Source organism: Megalobrama amblycephala, linkage group LG22 (genome assembly GCF_018812025.1).
Source record: "Megalobrama amblycephala isolate DHTTF-2021 linkage group LG22, ASM1881202v1, whole genome shotgun sequence".
NCBI classification, from domain to species: Eukaryota; Metazoa; Chordata; class Actinopteri; order Cypriniformes; family Xenocyprididae; genus Megalobrama; species Megalobrama amblycephala.
The window spans coordinates 19,501,985-19,526,517 of NC_063065.1; the positions used below are offsets into that span (position 1 = coordinate 19,501,985).

General features: G+C 36.8%; 3 protein-coding genes and 1 long non-coding RNA gene across 16 annotated transcripts in view; 1 reads left to right on the forward strand and 3 right to left on the reverse strand.

Annotated features, from left to right (window-relative positions):
- Window positions 1–639: 639 nt before the first annotated feature.
- LOC125258273 (uracil nucleotide/cysteinyl leukotriene receptor-like) lies at window positions 640–2,524 on the reverse strand. Of its 2 annotated transcripts, none has more exons than XM_048175169.1 (2): window positions 2,381–2,524; window positions 640–1,968 (listed from the first exon to the last, which is right to left on the reverse strand). In XM_048175169.1, the coding sequence occupies exon 2, from the start codon at window positions 1,936–1,938 to the stop codon at window positions 1,000–1,002; it is 939 nt and encodes a 312-aa protein (XP_048031126.1). In that variant the 5' UTR covers window positions 1,939–1,968; window positions 2,381–2,524; the 3' UTR covers window positions 640–999. The 2 variants fall into 2 exon arrangements, with proteins under 2 accessions (XP_048031126.1, XP_048031127.1); XM_048175170.1 differs by having other exon boundaries at window positions 640–1,965; window positions 2,381–2,503.
- LOC125258274 lies at window positions 1,776–7,809 on the forward strand. Its single transcript, XR_007182572.1, has 3 exons — window positions 1,776–1,908; window positions 2,499–2,630; window positions 3,241–7,809. It is a non-coding gene; the product is annotated as an uncharacterized LOC125258274 (long non-coding RNA).
- Window positions 7,810–11,550: 3,741 nt separating this feature from the next.
- Window positions 11,551–13,752, reverse strand: LOC125258012 (uracil nucleotide/cysteinyl leukotriene receptor-like). The gene is made up of 2 exons (XM_048174803.1): window positions 13,666–13,752; window positions 11,551–13,247 (listed from the first exon to the last, which is right to left on the reverse strand). Exon 2 carries the CDS (start codon window positions 13,215–13,217, stop codon window positions 12,279–12,281), a length of 939 nt encoding a protein of 312 aa, XP_048030760.1. The 5' UTR covers window positions 13,218–13,247; window positions 13,666–13,752; the 3' UTR covers window positions 11,551–12,278.
- A 4,212-nt stretch (window positions 13,753–17,964) lies between these two features.
- The window catches only part of si:ch211-285f17.1 (sickle tail protein homolog), a 174,049-nt gene continuing 167,480 nt past the window's right edge, over window positions 17,965–24,533 (reverse strand). For 10 of the 12 annotated variants that reach the window (XM_048174758.1, XM_048174757.1, XM_048174756.1 and 7 more), the window contains 4 exons: window positions 23,230–23,304; window positions 21,272–22,888; window positions 20,598–20,735; window positions 17,965–19,680 (listed from right to left, as the gene is read on the reverse strand). In XM_048174758.1, coding sequence (XP_048030715.1) covers window positions 19,183–19,680; window positions 20,598–20,735; window positions 21,272–22,888; window positions 23,230–23,304 — 2,328 coding nt within the window. In that variant the 3' untranslated portion in view covers window positions 17,965–19,182. The remainder of the gene's footprint in view (window positions 19,681–20,597; window positions 20,736–21,271; window positions 22,889–23,229; window positions 23,305–24,533) is intronic. The other 2 variants (XM_048174764.1, XM_048174765.1) reach the window with 2 other exon arrangements.

A 24,533-nucleotide genomic window follows, 5' to 3' on the forward strand; every position in this document is an offset into this window, starting at 1 on the left:
GGGTTCATATTGAATTGCAAAACACTTTTGCTGCAATTGAGGTGGGATACGGGTAAGGTTAGGGAAAGCTTTGGTGGTATGGGTAGGTTTAAGGGTAGGGGTAAGGTGTAAGGTATGGGTCAACAGTGTAATTATAAATGTAATTACAGAAATTAATTACAGATGTAATCACATGCAGGTATTTTTAAAAATATAAGTACAGTGTAAAAACATGTATGTACACAATAATTGCATTGTATCAAATGATTAATTTAAATGTAAGTACATAGTAGATAAGGCCACCATATAAAGTGGGACCACAAATATTTCGTGACAATGTTTTATTAAAGCGTAACACACTGGCAGTGCTGTACCAACTCTTCATGGTGCCATATAAGCCATTTTAACCAATCAGATGAAAGTGACACTTCATACTGAGCTGTAATTTTTTTAACAAACCCAGAAAAAAGCCATCTGCTATTCTTTTCCAAATTGGAAATGAAATGGTCAAAATGTACATGGAACAATCAACCATGTAATGCAATTAAAATAAAAAATTTAAAATTCAAATGAAATAATACTAATAATAATGACATCAAAGAAACAAACACTGCAACAATGGTGTTTGCAAAGACATTAGAAGATGAGATTTTGAAAAAATTGTATCATTTTATTTATTTATTCTACTAAAAGTAGCTGTAGGGCCTACACAAAAATGATATATGATACATTAAATATTGATACATGAAAAAAGTTAAATAAACAAAGATAACCATGTCATTGTCATATGTATGTCATATGAGATATTGTCATCTTGTATTCTGCAAATGGTAGTTTCACACTTGATGACTCATACTGCACATCGTGAGTTTCTAAATGAATGTGGTCATGATCATCAATTATTAGCCATACTTTTTCCACTTCTACTATTTTAACTTTAAACATTTGTTTTACAGATACTGAGCTTCATTATGCCTGGTAGTTAACAGCTGACAAGATATCATTGGCTTTCTCATCTGATCAAGCAGTGGATTGCTCCTCGTTGGCGTTTCTACCGCAGAGCTGCAGCAGGGTCGCTTGGTAATTTCTAGCCAGAAAGAAGTACATGACAGGATCCAGCACGCCACTCATGCATGTTAAAGCTGAGGTGATTCGGTTTCCCAAATGCAGCATTTGTCTTTCGGATTCTGACCTTGACATGTCATCATGCTGTATGATAAAGACAAATCGGTGGATATGATAGGGCACAAATGCAATCAAGAAGTTAAGCACTGTAAGTACGATCATTCTCATTGCCTTGCGCTGAGCAGGCATTCTTTCTTGAAAAGTCATTTGTTTGATTTTGAAAAATATGAGAATGTAAGAAACACTCAGGGTGACCAGAGGTATCATGAATGCAACAGCAGTGGACACCACAGCGCCGGTGGGATTAGAGGACTTCTCTATGTACAGCTGTTTGCACACTGTGACATTCTGCCATTGAGTCACTTGTTTTTTGGAGAACAGGACAGGCATCATGGAAATGGTCACCATGACCCACAGGATCGCACAGACCACTTTGGCATACTTGGCCTTTCTCAGTTTCGGAGCTCTGTGTGGTAAGACGCAAGCCACCAGACGGTCTACACTGATGCAGGTTATAAAGTACACACTGCAGTAGAGATTGACAAAGAACAGAAAACCCACCACGCGACAAGCCCCTTCACCAAGAGGCCAGTGACCGTCGGACATGTGGTAGATCACTCGCATGGGGAGCACCAAGACGTAAGACATGTCCGCTATAGCCAGGTGCTTCAGAAACACTTTGGAAGGGGTGTTGTTGGTGTTGTGGCAGAACACCCAAAGTGCCAAGGCATTGCTCGGGACTGAGAGGATGAAGATGACAATGTAGAAGGCTGAGAACAGGATGTTCTCCATGTGAGAGCTGAGGTAAATCCCCTCCACAGATTGATTCGACATCTTGCAGGTCTAAACTTTGAGACTGATCTGCTGTTTGGAGAACAGCAATAGTCAGAAAAAGTATCAGACAGACAGGTTTTAGCAATATAATTTTCTCAAGAATTGCAGAAAGTGATGCAATGTGTGTAAATTGTTTTAAAACATCTCTAAGAACATTTCATTGAAACATTTCATATTTCTTTTAAAGGATCTATTTATATTATATATAACTTGTCTATGATAATATGCATTATTATTATTTAAAACAGCATAAATAGCAAGAGAGGACAATATTTCAAGGCATTTTTAAGTAATAAAGTTGTGTGTGTATGTGTATACATACATATTGGAAATAACACTGAACTTCAAGTCAACCACTATTCACTAGGGTAAATGCTAAAATCAACACAAAAAATAAAAGTAAAATATAAAAAAAATTAAATGTCAATAACGATTTACTTACAAGAAGGTTTGGAGACTTCCCCAGCAGACAGCACATAATGATTAACACCTCGTTTGGCTGTTAACCAACGCAGCTGACTGTTGTCTGTGCTCATATCTGTTTCCTCATTTTGTCATAGGCTTTGACTTCACGTTGGAGGCATCACACAAAAATGACATGTACAGACACGTGAACTCATCTGATGCAGCATCAGCCCTTCTACAAAATCCCCATTAACACACATCACCCTCTACTGGTCTCTTTACCTGCTGTATGTGATGATTACAACTTCATAACTTGCACTTCATAATATATAGTTCAAATTTACAGTAAAGTTAAATTTATTTGTGTGTAAATCCACTTAGACTATGGCTTGTTAGGTTATAAAAGATTTTGTAAGAAAGCTGGTTATTTATGAAATATTGACCAAAAGTTTGGACAAGAGTATGTACTCTGTAGCTACTACTAAACATTTTAGTATAGCAGTAAAGTAATTGGAACTATAAATTAGCACAAGAGCCTTTCCACCGATTGGGTAACATTTCTGTCCTCAGGACATTGTATGTATAAATATGAATTAAAATTAACTCTAAAATACATTTTATTATTAAGCAAAATGTCATGAACATGACTCTAATTGCAAATTTTAAATATATAATTTAAAACATTATTAAAAACTGCTCAGAACACTAAAAAATAGCATTTGTTACATGTCCCCGCTGTCTATACCTAAACTTTATCATGAAATATAATCATTAAAAGCTTTCAGAAAAATCTTTTTTTTTAAAAGCTTTTTTTTTTTTTACATTGTTGTGTTACTCCATATACCATCTATGCTAAACAAAAAGAAATTTCATGAGAAATCTCCGTTGATCTTCCAGAGCCAAGTCATGTCTCTGCTGATCTTCCAGAACCCCGCTACATCTCCAGTAACCTTCTAGAGTCACGTCACGTCTCTGAACCTGTCCGAGAGCAGAGAGGGTTGCTGTCCAGTGTAGACGATCCACCGTTAACTTCAGTACTAGCAGCTGGCATTCCGAAACCCCCACCAGCCGCTTCGCACTCAAGTCCGCCGGCCGCTTCACACTCAAGCCCGCAGGCTGCTTCGCACTCAGGTTCGCCGGTCGCTACGCACTCAAGTTCGCCGGTTGCAACGCAATCTCACTGGATGCTATGGACAAGATGGCCACTTCACCAGTGCCCATGGGCAAGATGGCCGCCCCTTCAGTGTCAGCGAACAAAGGGGTCATTCCAGCCATTGAGTCTGCTCCAGAGCCCGCACCAGGCCCAGAGGCCGCCCCAGAGACCACTCTGGCGCCGCCCAAGCGTCTTGCCCTGTCGGCGCCATCGGAGCTCCTTGCCCTGCCGGTGCCACCCAAGAGCCCTGCCCTGCCGGCACCACCCGAGCTCCTTGCCTTGCCGGCACCACCAGAGCTCCTTGCCCACGAACCCGCCACCGCCTCCATTGAATTCCCCAAGAACTTTTTTTTGGGGGGGGGCATATACCTGAGGGTGGGGAACTTGTGGGTGGGGATAAATTTACAATTACTACACCATGTAAATATTTATTTACAGGTGTTGGCAAACTTGGCATATGCGCCAATTAATGTTTCTGGAGGTGGGTGCCCACATAATGTTGTGCTTCTGGCAACATTAAATCCTGGAGAGAAGACAATTCTAGATTCATGGCTGCACATGCAGGAGGACAAAGTTTGAGCACGCACATGTAATATCTAAGTGAAAGCGCGCGTGCGCGTCCAGAATCCGCCTGTGAGCTGAAAGATTCCTGCTCACGCATTTGATGTGCTCGTGTTACAATAATGAGCCACAGGAGTGATAACGGGGCGTACACGGTGCGAATTCTGATGGTCGGAAGATCGTATGTCCACGCACACGTCATGAGTGAGTTTATCTGAAAATCGTACGGACGAGGTGATATGCACCTGATCTTCAGCACTCCCTTTATAGGACTCACTTGCCTGCACTCCTTTGTCTGTCCTTGATGTTGTTTGGTGTTAGTTTAAAGGCGTAGTTGTTCTGTTCATATGTTATGTTTGAAGAATAAACCTATTGCTGCTGATGTTCATTCCTGCATCCTCTCTTGCTTGCAACTACCCATAACAGAAGGACAGACCAAGACAGTAAGGACACAGCAGCACGATGGTGATTTTCCTTCACCCGATTTCTCCCGTGCTCTCCAAGACCTGCATTCCGGCGGAGGAGCGTCTGTGGAGGCTTAGGCAGGACGGTCGTCTGCTAGAGATGTATGTGGAGGAATTTTCTGAGATTTCTTGCTTGGTGGGCTGGCCAGATGCAACTCTTAACGCGTGTTTTCTGAAGGGCCTGGACGAGGCTACTATTCGTTATATTGAACCAGAATTTTCTGAGCTTTCTTGCTTGGTGGGCTGGCCAGATGCAACTCTTAACGCGTGTTTTCTGAAGGGCCTGGACGAGGCTACTATTCGTTATATTGAACCTGCCTGTTCTTTACAGATCAGTCACTTCTCTGTGCTGAGCCTGTCTGGTGCCCCCTTGAGCAACCTTTGGGAGAGATAACATTAGCAAGACACAAGCCCCTTGACCCCCAACAAGTGGCTGTTAGGGTGTTAAACACCCTACAAGTAGTCATTTATATCAACTGTGTTATTTACAAAACAACAATTTTCATCTACACATTAGTTAATCTACACTTCCGAGGTCTTTCAGAGACGTGACTTCAGGATCAATGGGTCTCTTGAGAATATTTAACTGGGCTTAAAAACCAAAAATTAATCCAAATCCCCTACCTGGCATGCCCACATCAGACTCTGTGCTTGAAGCTATCTTTGCTGTTAAATATGTTTAAAAACCTCACATGTAATCTAATATTTTTTTTAAGCCTCATAGATCTATATGATTTACTTTTCTTATTTCTACAAAGTTTCAATTCCTAGTAAATATAAAGTAAAAAGATAAAAAACATTTGTCAACATTATTGTTTTGTTTTAACAAATAGGGATTACTATACTCCAACAGTTCCTCACACAATGAACGCATTAAGGGTGGCCAAAGGTTCATGACAATGTGTGAAAACACATTACTATGTAAGATAGTTTTACCAAAAATCAAATACTCTAATAATTTTTTTAAAAAGATAATCTTGTTTTAAAGTATGAATAAAAAGTTAAAAGCAAACATATATTCATACCCATTTGTTCTGACACAATGCCATTCATTGTTTCTTTTTGTTTTAAAGAATTTTATTTCTAGGTTCATGCTACCATTATCAGCGTGTTAAATAAAAAGTTAATACATGATGAAACGAGAGAATCATGTTACCAAATTCTTTTGACACAATGTTTTTAAGAAAAATGTTTTTGTGTGTTTGTTTTTTAAATACAACTAAACCAGATAACACATTATTTTACTTTTGATAGACTATTAGACAAAAAATATTTTCCGTGGTGTTGGAATAGGACTTATTTTAAAGTTTTGGATATGTTACAATCATGCGATTCAAAGATCCAGATGAAGATTCATATTAAACAAAGAAAAAGAATGTCATTTTCACTTGTGAACATGTATTTATACACATTTTCAACATGTATTATACAATATTTGCTCACACCATTTTTGAAGGTTTTGTAATGCTTTAGATCAGAATCCAGATTTTAGCAACCAACATGACATTAAATAGATGTACCAGTGTACAAGTGTGTCTCAACTGTTTATAACAATTTTATTAGATTATTATTTTTTACTCAAATAAATAGATATTAAATATATAGCTTACTGACATTGCTTTTTCCCCTACAGATAAAAGCCAAACATGTTCTTTGTAGAAAATATGTGAACCAAAAACTAAATGAGAATATTTTATACAGTTATATTTTCAGAAATGCAAAGGGCCCAATTACAAAGAAAATAAATGGATAGTTTTTGTAGTGCAATTATCCATCTCTTCGATGTGGGATTGCATGAAACGTCAACACGAAAATGAAGTCTGGTTGTTTGCGCTTGAAAGGATTACAACTGAGACATATCTAACCATTGCGCTGAAAGCTATGATTTCATTCATTTTGAGGAGGGTAAAACAAAGTTACACACTGTAGTAAAGCTATTGATACATCTCAAACATCATCTTTGTACAAATTATGTGAGCACAATAAATTCTCAGATCTAAATTCAAGAGGCCTAGTAACTAAGAAAGCACTGCAAAACATCATTTAATAAAAGTGTTATACTGCATACAGAAATCCACACTTGATCTATAGTGATAGGCATTTTACCCCCTTCACTAGTCTTAGTCACATTATAAAGACTATCAAGATTACTGGTAGCATTTTATTTATCGGTCTGTATATGATTTTAACTGAATACTCATCCCTGGTTGCTGTCAGTTTAAAGGTGCCCTAGAATGCTTTTTCACAAGATGTAATATAAGATATAATAAGTCTAAGGTGCCCCCTGAATGTGTCTGTGAAGTTTCAGCTCAAAATACCCCATAGATTTTTTTTTTAATTCATGTTTTTAACTGCCTATTTTGGGGCATCATTATAAATGCGCCGATTCCGCCTGCTTCCCCTTTAAATTCTCGCACTCCCCGCCCCCGAGCTCGCAAGTGGGATGGTGTGACCCCAAACGTGCGGTACAAGGTGATAAAGCCTGGTGATAATGTATCCATATTAACCCTTATGGAACATGTCACTTCATGACCAAAACCTCATTAAGTTGATGAAACCCCATGAGGAATCCAAAATGGATTTTTTGTCTCAAAGCAGAAACGTTTCTGACGATGAGTGGGATCGCGATTGGCCCTTTCCAGAGGACGACCCCTTTGAATTCTGTAGAACTACAAAGAGTGTATATTTTGAGTGGAGCGATGTACCTGCATTACATACCGTCTTTTTAACAATAGACAAGCTGTTTAATTCGAGCTGAATTCATTTTAAGCATTGCTAAAAATGTTCAGTCAGTCATGGTGATGTGCCTTAATCTGTATTTCACGAGTTCACATATCCATATAATTAAACAGAGTAAAGTTATGCGTATTTGGCGTGCTGTCCGGGGAGAGGGCTCAGAGCTCGGAATTTTGGCCCGAACCCAGAGTACTCCCCCCGGTGTGGTAAAAGTAGATAGAACTATAAGTGAGGAGATGGGGTGGAGGAGGGATGCTGATAAACTCTCAGATGAACGGAAGTCAGTCTGCTGAATTTATACCTTTTGACATTGGTTGAGTTGATTAACTGAATGCTCTCCACCTGTGCTAATTAGGTTAATTATCTGAACTTGCTCCTCCCGAATTTTGTTAATAAAACATCATTAAATGGTAACGTGATATAGCAAAACTTGAACTGTACAATGATATTGTAATGTATTGAGCCCTTGCTTCTGTTTTGTGTTACTTGACATTATCCGTGTTCCTTGCTATATGTGTAATTGTCTTTGTTTAATAAAATGAATCCAATTTACATTGCCTCCAAGAATCTGTATGTTACAGACATAATGGTTTATTCCAATTATAGAAAAAGTAAAGTAAGTTTAAGGTAGTTTAAAGTATGTATATTTTTGAAAAAACATTAAAATAAGGCCTTATTGATGTGTAGTGTTATATACAATATGTGCATTGCATTTAAAATTTGACTTGAGACACTTATATGACGTCAATAAAAGTCTTTAATTTAGTACTACTTTAGTATTACTAGTCATTTCATATCTTAATATCTTAATCTTAACTTAACTCTTTAGTAAAAGTTAAATGTCTGCACAAAAAGAAAGTCCATCCTATTTCTACATGTTATGGCACTTTATTATGATCTCTTTTTTTTTTCATAATGTTTAACCCTCTACAGCACCCTTAGGCAACAGAAAGTTTTCTTAAGCCCTGTGATTACAACCAATTAGAAAGGTCGAGAAAGTGCCACAGAACAGTCCAGTAAGGTGTGGGAGTCACTATCAAGCACCATTTAAAGGTGAGACATCCTGTTTTGACAAATGGTCACAGGACCACATGGTGTAAGAATATGTGTGCATGTATGAAGGTGTAGAGAAGACTTTTGTCAGGTTTTATGAAGTTTTTTTTATTTTGCATGTTCAGAAATTCGGTTTTTCTTTTCGTTGCTTCAGGGCAGCATTGTGCGATAAGGGGTACTTTTCGAGGATGTTTTGGACAATACCTCGCATAGCCAATAATGTGTTATAAGAAGGGAAGATGCAGGGTTCCTGTGTGTGCAGGAACACCTAAAGTGATGTGAACAAATTATGACATACACCTCTATTTCACAGCAGTTCATGTCATTTTAACCCTTTAACTGCCCGCTCGACCAAATGGTAGAGCACATTTTGAGTCACTATATTTCACTGAGAGGAGTACCTAACTTAACTCAAGCTGATTGAGCCATCTCTACCATCTGGTTGAGGTATGTTATGCCAAAAAAATCCACTAGATGTCAGAGTGTCAATCAACAGCACTTGTCACAACACTTCCTCAAACATGGATGTCAGAAACAAAGAAATCACTCCTGCCATGTGAACTGTTCTTGGTGAAAATTTGCAAGGTAAGCACATTTTTTTTGACATATTACACTGTAAGAGCCCTAACTTTACAAAATTATGTTACTTGGTGCCATTAAAACACTTTAGTATGTTTCAAATAATTTTTCAAAAACATGCTCAACCAAACGGTTGATTTGACACTTAAAGGTAAATGCAGAAAAGCTAAGGTAATGTTTTCAGATCATCCATTTCTGCAGTCAGAATGGACTATTTGCTGAGAAATATAAACTTCTGATCATTATTAGCTATGAATATGACAGCTATTGTTATTTCTTCATGAATATGCTGACATAATTTCTTAAATATGTATTTTTTTGCCACTTTTGCATATTTTTTGATGTAAATATAATGAATTCATTGAATTAATTTGTGGAAATCATAATTATCAGAGGCAATTACTTCTTAAATGACATGCTGGTGAACTAACATTACTAAAATTGTAAGAGATTGTTATTTATTTGTTTGTTGTTGCTTTTTTTACAGTTACTAGATGGATGTCAACAGTTTCTATGGTACAAGAACATGCACTCTTTAGGCCCTTGCCCCAGAAAACCCCCCAGATTCTGATGCTGGTCTCAGTGATGATGATGACCCAATAGAGGATCCAAATTATCACCCTGTCTGAGAAGAGAAATGTTCATATGTCTAAAAAAAAGAGAAAAATCCTGTTGCACTACCACACTTGATGGCGTTTCTTGAATCATAAAAGCCTAAAATGCCATTATATTACTATCTTTTGCTATTTTGTTTTTAGTTTTTGAATGCAGAAAGAATGTAATGTCTTTAGTTTTGTTACTTTTAGTTATTTGTGTTATTTATTTTTGTTTATTGTTAAAAAAAACAAGAAAACATGCAATTTTCTGTCATAAAATGAAAATCTGAAATATTTTATAGAATATTTCAATAAATAAACAAGATTCAATATATAAAACTATTTTATTTTGATTAAGTTTTAAATAAATTAGTATTATAGTTCATTTTTTCTGAATTTCATAGTATGTGTATGAATTTTTTTATTTTACCTTTAAGTGCCATCTCAACCATTTGGTAGAGGCCGATATTTTAAAAATTATGGGATGTATTGAAAAAAAATACAGTGAGTGTGATAACTAGTGACATAATGAGATAAAAAATGCAAACAAAAAATTTTTCAAATGCTTTTTTCTTGGTGGGGCAGTTAAAGGGTTAAATAAAATTACTAAAGCAAATAATCTTGCCTTCTTCTTATACCATGTGCTCCCGTGACCATGTGTCAAAACAGGACGTCTCACCTTTAAATGGTGCTTGATAGTGACTCCCACACCTTACTAGACTGTTCTTTGGCACTTTCTTGACCTTTTGAATTGGTTGTATTCATTTAAAGAAAAATTGCCTGAGGGCAACGCTATGCTGTAGAGGGTTAAATCAACATCGGAGACCTGTCTGCCCACTGCCACCACAGCCAGTACTACTGGCCCAGACCAACCACTGGCCTACCATGGTGTCTCAAAAAGGCAGGTACAAGTGGCTCTAAGTGTATTGTTAGGGTGAAGTGCACCAAATGTGAAGTGTACCTGTGCCTCACCTCTAAAAAACTAAAAAAACTGCTTTGTGAAGTTTTGTACAGAAAAAAGATGAAGTTTCAAGGATTATGTGGGGTTCATCTTCCTAACCTTCCTCTCATAAGATTGCGTAATGTTGAATTTTCATGAACTTGCAATGTTTTTGATTTATGTCAATGTTTCATTTATGTCAATGTTTTTATACATGATGAACAGTATTATATTTGTTTTTAACTGTCTAAATTGGCAATTTAAATAATATTCATGAAAAATGTAATGAAATTCAAAGAATATAAAGCATTATTCATCAAAAGAGAATGGAATAAATAAAAGCACAAGATGTTGGAAAATGTATAAGGTATTGTCTATAATTACTGCTAAAGGTTATAATAGCACCAATTGATTCAATACAAACAACATTTCTGAGGAAAAATATTAACTATATACACTTACACTTATTCTAAGTTATTTCCACTTTTATATATTCTTGCCGTATGGCAACATATCATAAAGTATCTTAAAATATTTTTTTTTTCCAATTTTTTTGTATAGGTCTATCATATGTATATTTAAATATACTAAATATATATAGATATAGATATATGATATACTAAATATATATGTATAAATGTACAATAAATATATGTATACTAAATATTATACTATTTAGGATGGATAGGATGCACATTGTGATGCAGGGTGGGTTTCGATCTGAGTGTCGTGACATTCTGTACGTTATGTGGCTTTCTGTGCAATTTCCTATGGAAATAGCAGCTTATAAGTAAAATGAGGTCTGTGGTTAACTAAATTTACTTGAAGAGATTTTCACGTTCTTTATAACAAAAGAATACATGCAGTCATAGCTAAAACATTACTTTTTAAGCAGCTATATTATTATAAAACCATACATTTCTAAGTTTCTAAATATCCAATGGCAAAAGCTGCTAATTTATCTGAAAAAGTTCTGTCACTATCCTACACCTAAATATGCACAATTCAGGTAGGCTAAGTTTAATTTTATAACTTTGTGACCTGCATTTTAAACAACCAAACAAAAACATTAATGTTATCAGTCTACGTTTTAATGATAGGAATAAAGGAATAACCTCTTTTTTGTTTGTGGTTTACAAATATTTCCTGACAATGTTTTATTAAAGCGTAACACATTGTCAGTGCTGTACTCTTCATGGTGCCATATAAGCCATTTTAACCAATCAGATGAAAGTGACGCTTCATACTGAGCTGTATTTTTTTTAACAAACCCAGAAAAAAAGCCATCTTTTACTTTCCTGCTATTCTTTTCCAAATTGGAAATGAAATGGTCAAAATGTACATGGAACAATCAACCATGTAATGCAATTAAAATACAAATTTTAAAATTCAAATGAAATAATACTAATAATAATGACCTCAAAGAAACAAACACTGCAACAATGGTATTTGCGAAGACATTAGAAGATGAGATTTTGAAAAATATTTTGTTCAGATCTGAACATCTAAAAGTATAAGGGCCTATACAAAAATGATATATGATACATTAAATATTGATACATGAAAAATGTTTGAAAAAAGTTAAATAAACAAAGATAACCATGTCATTGTCATATGTATATGTTATATGAGATATTGTCATCTTGTATTCTGCAAATGGTAGTTTCACACTTGATGACTCATACTGCACATCGTGAGTTTCTGAATGAATGTGGTCATGATCTTCAATTATTATCAGCCATACTTTTTCCACTTCTACTATTTTAACTTTAAACATTTGTTTTACAGATACCGAGCTTCATTATGCCTGGTAGTTAACAGCTGAAAAAGATATCATGGGCTTTCTCATCTGATCAAGCGGTGGATTGCTCCTCCTTGGCGTTTCTACCACAGAGCTGCAGCAGGGTCGCTTGGTAATTTCTAGCCAGAAAGAAGTACATGACAGGATCCAGCACGCCACTCATGCATGTTAAAGCTGAGGTGATTCGATTTCCCAAATGTAGCATTTGTCTTTCGGATTCTGACCTTGACATGTCATCATGCTGTATGATAAAGACAAATCGGTGGATATGATAGGGCACAAATGCAATCAAGAAGTTAAGCACTGTAAGTACAATCATCCTCATTGCCTTGCGATGAGCAGGCATTCTTTCTTGAAAAGTCATTTGTTTGATTTTGAAAAATATGAGAATGTAAGAAACACTCAGGGTGACCAGAGGTATCATGAATGCAACAGCAGTGGACACCACAGCGCCGGTGGGATTAGAGGACTTCTCTATGTACAGCTGTTTGCACACTGTGACATTTTGCCATCGAGTCACTTGTGTTTTGGAGAACAGGACAGGCATCATGGAAATGGTCACCATGACCCACAGGATTGCACAGACCACTTTGGCATACTTGGCCTTTCTCAGATTTTGAGCTCTGTGTGGTAAGACGCAAGCCACCAGACGGTCTACACTGATGCAGGTTATAAAGTACACACTGCAGTAGAGATTGACAAAGAACAGAAAACCCACCACGCGACAAGCCCCTTCACCAAGAGGCCAGTGACCGTCTGACATGTGGTAGATCACTCGCATGGGGAGCACCAAGACGTAAGACATGTCCGCTATAGCCAGGTGCTTCAGAAACACTTTGGAAGGGGTGTTGTTGGTGTTGTGGCAGAACACCCAAAGTGCCAAGGCATTGCTCGGGACTGAGAGGATGAAGATGACAATGTAGAAGGCTGAGAACAGGATGTTCTCCATGTGAGAGCTGAGGTAAATCCCCTCCACAGATTGATTCGACATCTTGCAGGTCTAAACTTTGAGACTGATCTGCTGTTTGGAGAACAGCAATAGTCAGAAAAAGTATCAGACAGACAGGTTTTAGCAATATAATTTTCTCAAGAATTGCAGAAAGTGATGCAATGTGTGTAAATTGTTTTAAAACATCTCTAAGAACATTTCATTGAAACATTTCATATTTCTTTTAAAGGATCCATTTATATTATATATAACTTGTCTATGATAATATGCATTATTTTTATTTAAAACAACATAAATAGCAAGAGAGAACAATATTTCAAGGCATTTTTAAGTAATAAAGGTGTGTGTATGTGTATACATACATCTTGGAAATAACACTGAACTTCAAGTCAAACCAATATTCACTAGGGTAAATGCTAAAATCAATAAAAAAAAAAATAAAAGTAAAATAAATAAATAAATAAATAAATATCACCAATGATGTACTTACAACAAGGTTTGGAGACTTCCCCAGCAGACAGCACATAATAATTATCGCCTCATTTGGCTGTTAACCAACGCAGCTGACTGTTGTCTGTGCTCATATATGTTTCCTCATTTTGTCATAGGCTTTGACTTCACGTTGGAGGCATCACACAAAAATGACATGTACAGACACGTGAACTCATCTGATGCAGCATCAGCCCTTCTACAAAATCCCCATTAACACACATCACCCTCTACTGGTCTCTTTACCTGCTGTATGTGATGATTACAACTTCATAACTTGCACTTCATAAGACAAACCTGGCATATATACTTCAAATTTACAGTAAAGTTAAATTTATTTGTGTGTAAATCCACTTAGACTATGGCTTATTAGGTTATAAAAGATTTAGTAAGAAAGCCAGTTATTTATGAAATATTGACCAAAAGTTTGGACAAGAGTATGTACTCTGTAGCTACTACTAAACATTTTAGTATAGCAGTAAAGTAATTGGAACTATAAATTAGCACAAGAGCCTTTCCACCGATTGGGTAACATTTCTGTCCCCAGGACATTGTATGTATAAATATGCATGAAAATTAACTCTAAAATACATTTTATTATTAAGCAAAATGCATGACTCTAATTGCAAATTTTAAATATATAATTTAAAACATTATTAAAAACTGCTCAGAACACTAAAAAATAGCATTTGTTACAAGTCCCCGCTGTCTAAACCTAAACTTTATCATGAAATATAATCATTAAAAGCTTTCAGAAATCTTATTTTTTTTGCATTGTTGTGTTAATCCATATACCATCTATGCTAAACAAAAAGAAATTTCATGAGAAATCCATAATATATTATATAAAATACACATTTCAGTCGTGTCCCCAGGTTTTCACTCAGTACTGTTACCCTCACACATTGCCCCTTCTAAAAAACTTGGAACATGCCACAAAACACATTTTCAACAGGAAGTTGCATCATCTGGATCTTATGCAGGCCATGAAAAGACTATAAGTACTCTCATTGTAATTTCTGTATATTTGCTGAAATTGTAACTATGACTGAGAAGGTCAATCTCAACGCACTGTCCTCTTACCTAAATTATTTCTTAGATGTTAATTGTATATTTAAAAAAAAAAAAATTAACATTAGTTAATTAACCATTTGCTTAGTGTCCTCATGCTATTAGCATGTACGCCATGTGGCCTTATGTCATGTATTTGATCATTGTTTGCTTAAAGGATTAGTTCACTTTCAAATTAAAATTTCCTGATAATTTATTCACCCCCATGTCATCCAAGATGTTCATGTCCTTCATTCTTCAGTCGAAAATAAATTAAGGTTTTTGATGAAAACATTCCAGGATTTTTCTCCATATAGTGGACTTCAATGGAGCCCAAACGGTTGAAGGTCAAAATTACAGTTTCAGTGCAGCTTCAAAGGGCTGTACACAATCCCAGACGAGAAATAAGGGTCTTATCTAGAGAAACCATCACTCATTTTCTAAAAAAAAAAAAAAAGAGTAAGTTTATACGTTTTAACCATAAATGCTCATCTTGAACAGGCTTTGAACTATTTTGAAATAATTTTTGAACTAAATTGTCCTATACAATATGCAAGTATATAACAACTAGTTCAAACTTTGACCTGTGGAGGGCAGTAATACACTTAGCAGCATCTACACTGCCGGAATTCTAATAGAGAAGAAGAAGAAGAGAGCTAGTTCAAGATTAGCATTTATGGTTAAAACGTATATATAATTTTTTTTTTTTTAAAGAAAATGAGCGATGGTTTCTCTAGATAAGACCCTTATTTCTCATCTGGGATCATGTAAAATGCTTTGAAGCTGCATTAAAACTGTAATTTTGACCTTCAACCGTTTGGGATCCATTGAAGTCCACTATATGGAGAAAAATCCTGGAATGTTTTCATCAAAAACCTTAATTTCTTTTCGACTGAAGAAAGAAGGACATGGACATCTTGGATGACATGGGGGTGAGTAAATTATCAGGAAATTTTAATTTGAAAGTGAACTACTCCTTTAAAACCTCAATCCTGTTACTTTCAGTCCTGTTACTCATATGAAAAATAACAGGAGTGAGTTAAGAGTAACAGGAGTGAGTAGAGTCCTCTGTTTTGTTGATTTAATAATGTGAACATTAGTTGATGTAATACTCTTCACCTGTATCATATCATATTTACAATTGAAATGACTTAAATTGTAGACTTTTAAGATTAATTTTTACAGTGTGAATGCCATACCTGCAGGGAGCCAGTCCACCACGAAGTGACTTAATCTTTTTGTCTTTGTCTTTCTTATCTTTTGTAGAAGATGGAGAGAAACCACACTATGTAGTTCCCAGAAACACCCATTCATGGCATGCTGCAAGAGAAGGAGTGAAACACACCCACAACCCTTTCTTTTCCCCCCTTTTTGTCTTTCCTTTCCTCTCTCTCCTTCTTTCTCTTTCCACCTCCTTCGCTGTGAACTACTACTAGCACATAGCACATCCCTTCAACACAGAAATCTCACTCACACACATGCACACACGGCCATGTACACACTCTCTTTCTCGCACACATGCACACACATATGGACACTCATTCCTGTTACCTAGTGTTCATTCCTGTTACGAAGTGCTCATTCCTGTTACTAAATTTATATATTTTTCTAAAAAATAAAGTTAAACCACTGTTTTTATCAGTTTTGTTTGGTCCATCATTTCTACAACTGTTAAATAAATTAAATTATTAAAAAATGATATACTTGAGGCTTCTGTCTTTTAAATTAATTTTTTTTTTTGCGGTTTTTATTAAAATACACCTTGCCTTAATATAAAGTGATTTTTTTGTCACAAATATCAATTATTTAAATAAATACCCAACCATTTCTTTAAAATAAACACTTTCTTGAGGTGAATACAAAGGAATTCATTGACATGCTTCTAAACATGCTTTTTAAGTGGTACATGAGTTTTGGTAACAGGACTAAGAAAACATGCATCCATATTCTGCTTTGAAACGTTGTAAAAAATTAAATAAAGTTGCCTGAGATTGACCAATACACATTTTGAATAGTTAAATATGTGTAGTATTAGACTGAGTGTTGAAAAAAATATAAAAAATAAAGTTTCAACAAGCAAATGTTACCCATTTGGTGGAATGGCCCCCAAATGGAAGAATGGGGATTTTACCAATATTTTAAAGTCCCCCTGTAGTCAATAATTTTATCCCTTAAAACTCACCAAAATGACAGATTTAAACATTTTTTCCTGTGAAAAAAAAAATGTTCATGCCTTTAAATAGCTAGAATGTAACTTTACACCCTTGCCTCATTTATTATACGCGGGTCTATGAATGTTAATTAGCCACGCCTCCACTCACTCGCACGAGCTCAAGAGAGCCACTCTGTCAACTTTTACTCTACTTAGTGAGGTAAACGCTGCACAATGGTATCGCTTTTTACAATGCCAGACACATAACAGTAATTAATATGATAAGCCGTTTGCTTCACCACATTATTAAACAGCTAATATAATAATGTGTTGCTAATGTTACACAAACCATAATCCCGTTCGTGGGTCAGACAGCTGCCTTCTAACAATCAGTATCCTTACAAACGCTCCATCAGTGGAGAAAAGCATATAGTTCATTATAACATCGTAATATACATCATACACCTGCTATATTACCCTTATATCAACAGAAAAATATACCAGGATATTCTCGAGACTCTCCTGCTTCTGAGCGGTCATTAATTATATGCAAAAGCCTGCCGGCACGTTGACATGATTGGTTACAAGGTAGTTTGTGACGTCAGAACCACCAGCGATTTTTACGGTTTTGCAAGTTGATAGTGTGCGGGATTTTCTTTGTTGTTTTCGTTTTTGACTACACCAGTCTTTTTTCCTACGCACCTATCTATGACCTACAGGTGTGTGACGTTAATTGATCATTAATAGAAAATACTCAGCAATGATGTTGACTTATGAATTTGCTCATGGTTTGTCTTAAAGCATATTAAAAACACCACATGGACATATACACAACATTAAAAACTTTATTTTCACCACAGGGGGACTTTAAAACAAATCAAATCAAAACTTAAAACTTTATATTTTAGATTCTTCAAGTAAATAGCTTTTGCCTACAGCTCTACACAAATTACATAAATTCAGTAAAGTGTGTCTTAAATGTTTTGACCGGTACAGTTCACAACACATGTACTTTACAAGAATGTCATTATAATGCTGTTACTATATCAAAGTGTAATATATGTATGTGATAAAAAAAAAAACACAAGTCACCTGAAATATCTGCCAAAATGTTTAATAGAAGGACTTGCAGTGTTGAAGTGGAGAAACCATAGCCGAGAGGCCATGTAAACGACAAGCATGCAGAACTTTGTTTTAATACCTACACTTTTACACAGATTGCTTCTGCAATTAAAGCTATACAAAACCAAAGAAAACATATTTATTTACAAAATCTGTCTGTGCAAGCATGATTTTCTTCTATTACATTCTCTCTCTCTACAATTTTGTATAGGCATGCATAGAAATAAACTTTGGTACAATATGTTAACAAAACTAAAGACAATCTCTGAAATAGAGATGTTACAGTATATACATGTGAAGTAGAGAGCGATTTTATCAATCACTACAATTTTTAGTTTACATTTAGATATCAGTACTCATTAATTTAAGAGCCATAGACTGCATGGCCTAAATCAAGAATTTTTTGACATAGGTAGGTTAAGCCAGATATAACCTATCCTAAATGTACATAGTGTCTAACACAGTATATATAGTCATTTGTAAGGAAGTGAATTACAAACTTTGGCAAACAGGCACAACTACTGAATAGACAGACAACTGTTCATTGCAAAACTGTTGTCAATTTATAACAATAAATCTTAAAGACATTGGCAGTGCATGTAAGAAAAAAACAAACAAACAAAAAAAAACAGACAATGTTTGACAATTTGTGTAAATGGTTAGTATACTTACAGTACTTTTTCACTTGTGGCTACAACCAATGTCTGTCAGTTTATTAAAAAATGCATATGCAGTCATCTACAATCATTTAGAGGATGTTAATAACCAAAACATTGTTTACATACTTTTTACTATGTTAACTTTAATACTTATTAGCCTCTCTTCAACTTGTATGAAAAATAAATATTCTTTTCAAATGAAGTGCTCTGTAAAAACCTTGATCAAGAGCCTGCTCTCCGCAATGAAACTTTTTACTTTTTAAAATAAAACAGTTTATCTTTTTATATGTCTATGATTTGCAGAGATTCAAGTTTAAAACACTGAATAATTGAGGCTGGCCATTCAACTGAACAGAGAAAATAATAACATGCAATAGCCAAAGTCATACCAAAACAAATTTCACTCCGATGTAACAATATTTTCTGTTCAAACAAATAAAATCACAAAAACAACTTAAAAAGTGAATCGAAGTAAATCAGGAGTGACTTCACCTCATTAAGAGATAAACAAATGGTTGCAAAGCAGCAAAGCAATTTACGCAGCATCCTTAGCGACAGTTACTGTTGGGATAGCTGATTTACCGGCACTCCCATTGTGCGGCCGACTGTAGCTGGTGAAGCTGGGTGTGTGAATGGTACGGATACTCTTCGCACTCTGATTCAACATAGTCGGGGACAAAGGGGAGTGGGAACAGGAAGAGGAAGAGGAAGAAGAGGTGGAAGGTCGACCATTTTGTGTCTGCATGGGAATAGAGAGGCCTTTAGTGCTGTGAGTGGGAGGGGCAAATTTCAAAGAACCATTAGAAAGGGAGGGGATATGAGATGAGGGGGTGGAATTGGATCGAGGAGGAGGGATAGAAGATTTGCTAGCGGGAAGGGAGGAAGATAAAGGAGAAGAATTAACAATATTAGTAGAATCTGACTGGGACAAGCCTTTTCCCGTACTAGAGGAAAAAGCAGGAATTTTAGAAGCAGGCACAGTAGGAGAAGTGGATTTGGGATCTCCTCCAGATCTTTTAGCACTTCCATTAGCCTGCGAACAAAGATGCCAAAACACACTGATTGTCAAAAAAGGGATCTTGATTAGGATACGTAAAATTTCTAAGCATGTTTAAAATCATACTACTGGGATCTACAGTTAATCATGACAGATTATCAAAGACACAGAAGCTACATTTATAAATGTAAGTACTAAAGGCATACACACCACACTATCTGTCTACAGGGTGAGAATACAAAAATATCACTTTAAATAGACTGTAAAATGGAAAGGAGAGGGAAGATGATAGATGGTAGGATTGTGAGTTTTAGAGTGAGTAATGCGCAGTGTAAGTGCAACCAACCAGTACTCAAGACCATAGGAGGCTCCAGGAGAAATAGAGGAGGTACAATTGGAAAGGTATCCACAGGATAATGGGGACAAAGTGGATCTGTGGACCCTGGGCAGTGGGGCCAGGGTTTGGGGATTCCTCAGACAGGTAAACAGGTAAAGGGTCCAAAAATGGGTTAAGTAGAGAAGCATCCTGACTTGCAAGGGAATTGTCACAGGCATTGGAGTGTGTAGGGGTTAGATGTCAGTGGTTTTTAGTCAAAGAATCCCTAGTCTAAGCATCCAACAGTGTTAGATAAGCAATGGCTGTAGTGTTTTCTACAGCACCAAAGCCACAAGCAAAGCAAACATGCAGAAGCATTCGATGGTATTATGAGATAACAGTCAGTTGCCTTCAGTCACAGCCATTCAAAAAATGTAGCAGAAGAAAACGTCAACAGTTCAAAGACAGCTTTCGGCACTGGGCCTTTCACCAAAGAACAGTTTGCTTGGTCTCATCAGGTTCTTTGTTAGTTTCTTTCCCTCTCAATGTATGCCCTGCAAAACTAACTTTCCTCTCGAGTCTATGCCTAGGTGTGTCTATCTTTCTAACTGGACAAGTGGTCCTATGATAAGACTACCTGGCGGAACTGCCTCTGAGAGTCCTGTAGCTTTTGCGGTTTTGTTGCCCTCTCTTTGTCAGAGGTGCCCGGTTGCTGCCGCGCCTTGGCAGAAACAGGCACCGGCATCCGACTAGTAGGTGAGACCACGCTGGCATTCTGCAAAAAAATAAGATTTAAACCAAACAGAAAAGAAAAGGTATAAAAAGAAAGAAACAAAAAATGAGAGCCATATTTCAGGGGGGTTTAAACTAAATCACAGCAAGACAAAGCTTGCACAACACATCTGTAGACACTGTAGAGTATGTATACCAGAAAATGAGGAGGCATGCAAACCAGCCCAGAATACCAATACCAAGTTTCTTTGAAGACTGCCTTAGAACCCACAAAAAAGAACCAGAAACAATGTGAGACTGTGGTTCTAAGACTGTGAAAGTTTTTGGCTACCTTAACCCAAGATTAGAGCACCAGTAAACACACAAATGTCTATCCATGAAACGCCACGCCAGAAATAAACACACCATATTTATAAAAATATGTGAAGGTGTTAAAAAGTTCAGATCCCAGAGTTGGTAGCCTCCACCACAGGAGAGGCTAAGGATCTGTAGAAGTCACTGGATAGGGTGGAACTTGTGAGCAAGAGGAGAGGGAAAGATCCATAGTCTTTCTTAAGGTAGTAGGAGCTAGAGAGAGACCTGTTGAGTGGGAACTGGTGTGACTGAGACCCCTGTAGTTGGTATGATGGCAGGTCGGGGAAGGAGCTGTGGTTTGGTCTTTTTTCGGAGACCAGGAACTTTACTGGCAGAAGTCGACCTAGAAACAAAGGTTTTGGGAGAAAGTCCTTTCTCTGAGTGCCCTGAACTCTTGTCCTGAGTTTCAGGGTTCACCAAGCTTTCTGGGTCTTCCGAAGACTTCGGACCCATTTCGCAAATTGTGCTTTCAAGCTGCTTTATTGTTTGCTCTAGACTGTCAAGGGTTTTGTAGGTACTCTTACGAATCTCGTCAGTTCGTCCATTAGGTTCCTGTTTATTTGATTTTGAGGACTCTGTTTTGGAGCAAGCAATTTCAAACCTCTTGGTCTCTTTGTGTTGTCTGACTGTTCCGTCTGATTCTTCCTCATCCTCATAGACAACAACCTGCAAAGTCTTTTTGCCCGTTTTACTTCCAGCGCGAATGGCTTGTGTTAATGCTGCAAACTGTTTCTTGGGGAACTTAAACTTGAACTTCTTCTTTCCATCTTGCTTTGCATCACTGTCTACATCTACTAATGCCCCTCCCTCAGATAAAGATGAGGATGATAAAGAGTTAATGACTTGACCATCTGTGACATCTGCAGAAGAATTTGAACCAGTAACATTTCCAGAATCTCTACCATCTCCATTGTGTTTGACCTGCACTCCTCTAGTCCATTCTTCTTCCTCGGTTTCCTCACTCTCCTCATCTATTCTTTCTTCTGCAAGCATCCGCTCTAGCTCCTCCTCACATTCAAAGACGGTAGAGAGACGTTTGTAAGCTGAGCGGATGTCCATTGGCTCATCAAAGATGATGATAACTGGCTTTTTGTCAGCACCAGGGGGGCCATTGGTATTGGCATCCACTCGTGATGCTGAGCCACTGTCAGAAGCACTTGGTCGTTTGTTGCCAACAGTTACCGTCTGCACACTACCTTTCTTAGCATTGACAAGCTGATGGTACTCTCCAGTGGAGAGGGCTTGTACCTTGGTGTTAGTGATCATGAAGGCAAAGTTATCAGGAGGAGGTGGAGGTGGCTCTTCTCCTGGCAGATCAGGACTGAGAAAGGCCTCATCATTTTCCTCAATTTCCTCAAATTTCCTTTCCTTTGCCTTGGATGAACCAAACAGAAGCTTCTGATTCGCTAAATCTGGCCCAACATGAATTGCTTTAGAAACACTGTGTTCAGTGTCTCCAAAGGAGACTGGTGAGCAAATTGATGTTGGAGACTCTACCCTCTCCTCTATGCTAACCTGCACTTGAGCAGCTTTGACCACATGAACTTTCCCTTGGGTTGGGCTACCTGGAAGTTCTTCCAATGGAGAGGGTGGATTTGACTTCAAAGAGGCTGAACGAGACAGCTGATTTTGGTGCAGAGAACTAGAAGAGCTGGCTGGGCCGCTACTTTTGAGGGCACCAAATTTGTTAGTGGATACCTGCAGCTGGCTTTGGGATTGGTCAGAAGCATTGACATGTGACACCTGTGATGGGGGAGACTGTGATGCATCTCTACGTTCTGTTGATTCCTCTGACGCTGATGAAGTCCCCTTGGAGATCTGAGCTGTGACATAGTAGATGACCTTAAAAGGTCAAAGGTCAGAAAAAAAAAAGATTCCATTAGTTAAGTTTGTTATAAATCCTATCTGGAATTAATTATATACTCTACAATTGGTTTGGCCATTACCAGGTCTTTATGAGGTTTTACAGAACACTATTGCAGGGACACACACTTTGGAGTAACCTGATAGGGGAGCTAATAACTATATTGCAGATAGGGGGTCTCAGTTATTTAATGACTGGCTGTCACTAAGACTTTTTTTTTCAGAGCTCATACTATCATAACATCTTATAAATTTCTTGTAGGAGTTTACAATAAGTCTATGATAATTATTTCATTATGATAAGAAACACTGCCGCTCACCCCAGGACTCTGACGAATTGTATTGTTGCCATTCTCGTCTGTGTCAGGATTCTTGTCGTCTTGGTTTTCTGTATTCTGTGGTTTGTGGGGAACAACATCATCTCACAAAGAACAAATCTCAGTCTACAAACTACTCTAAGACCACTGAAGACCTTTAGGCTGCTTTTGACGCAACATATTCTTGGATCATACATTGTATCATATCAAAATGTTTATTTTAAGAATAGTATAAAATCAACCAAATTTCTAACCATAATGATGCCAATAATATGTTACAGCTGGAAATACAGACCATTTCTCTTCTCTCTATTAATGTTACACATATACATATAAAATATGTAATTAATTGGATTCATAATTTAATAACAGATCATAATTTGGAGCTATACCTAAGGCATCTGTGAACTATTCTGAATAAACAGCCCAAAATTACATGTAAAATTTACGAAACACTGAAAACTTAAGAGTTGTAATGCATGTACCAACACTGTTTCCAACTTTTTCCAAAACTTTATTTGGCTGAATACACTTTTGAGATCAAAAGGTTGCTTTTCTGTAATATGTTTCACCAGTAAATAAGACTGCATAATTTTTAACAGTGAGAAAATAATGTGAAAATGTTCAGTGAAGAGGTGCAACTAAGGTAAAGAGAGAAAAGGCGAGACTGAAAATCCATCAAATAAGTAAGGAGGCTTATATAGTAGCAGGCATGCAGCAAAGTGAGAAGATCAAAGAACAAATTCTGAACTCCAGACTGCTAGCTGAAAGTATCCTCTAAAATCCTCATGACTAAACCAAGTCTAAGCTACATTCTACTGATGCATATGGTTTGGACCCTTTCTAAAGAGAAAATTAGATGGCCACATTAAAGTAGGTCCTGATATTTTCCCATAAATCTGCTAAATGACATTTTGGCTAGGACAATTTGTTAATGCTACACCTGGTTAGATAACTCAAGCTGTAAGTATACATTGTACATGATAAATGTTTGAAAATCATGTAACTTTAGGTAATAAAGCTTTTGGAAATTGATTTGTATCCAACTGGGATCACGTACTTTTTATTACAATGAATGTAAAAAAAGAAAACACACACACAACACCCTTTTGACAGCAGAGTGTCGAAAATCTAGTTTATTGATTGGATGACTCAGAGCACACAAAGCCAATCATATCGGTTTCCCCCTTTGGCTCAAACTACATCACTACAATCAGCACAGGTCATGAGTTCAGTAGAAATAAAAGGAAAGGAACAGAATTTAAACTTAAAGAACAGTGAGAACATTTTTTGGTGGCAGATACCCA

Bases quoted from the DNA above. Each gene is read 5' to 3' on its own strand.
- LOC125258273 (XM_048175169.1), bottom strand. From the start codon at position 1,938: ATGTCGAATCAATCTGTGGAGGGGATTTACCTCAGCTCTCACATGGAG.
- LOC125258012 (XM_048174803.1), bottom strand. From the start codon at position 13,217: ATGTCGAATCAATCTGTGGAGGGGATTTACCTCAGCTCTCACATGGAG.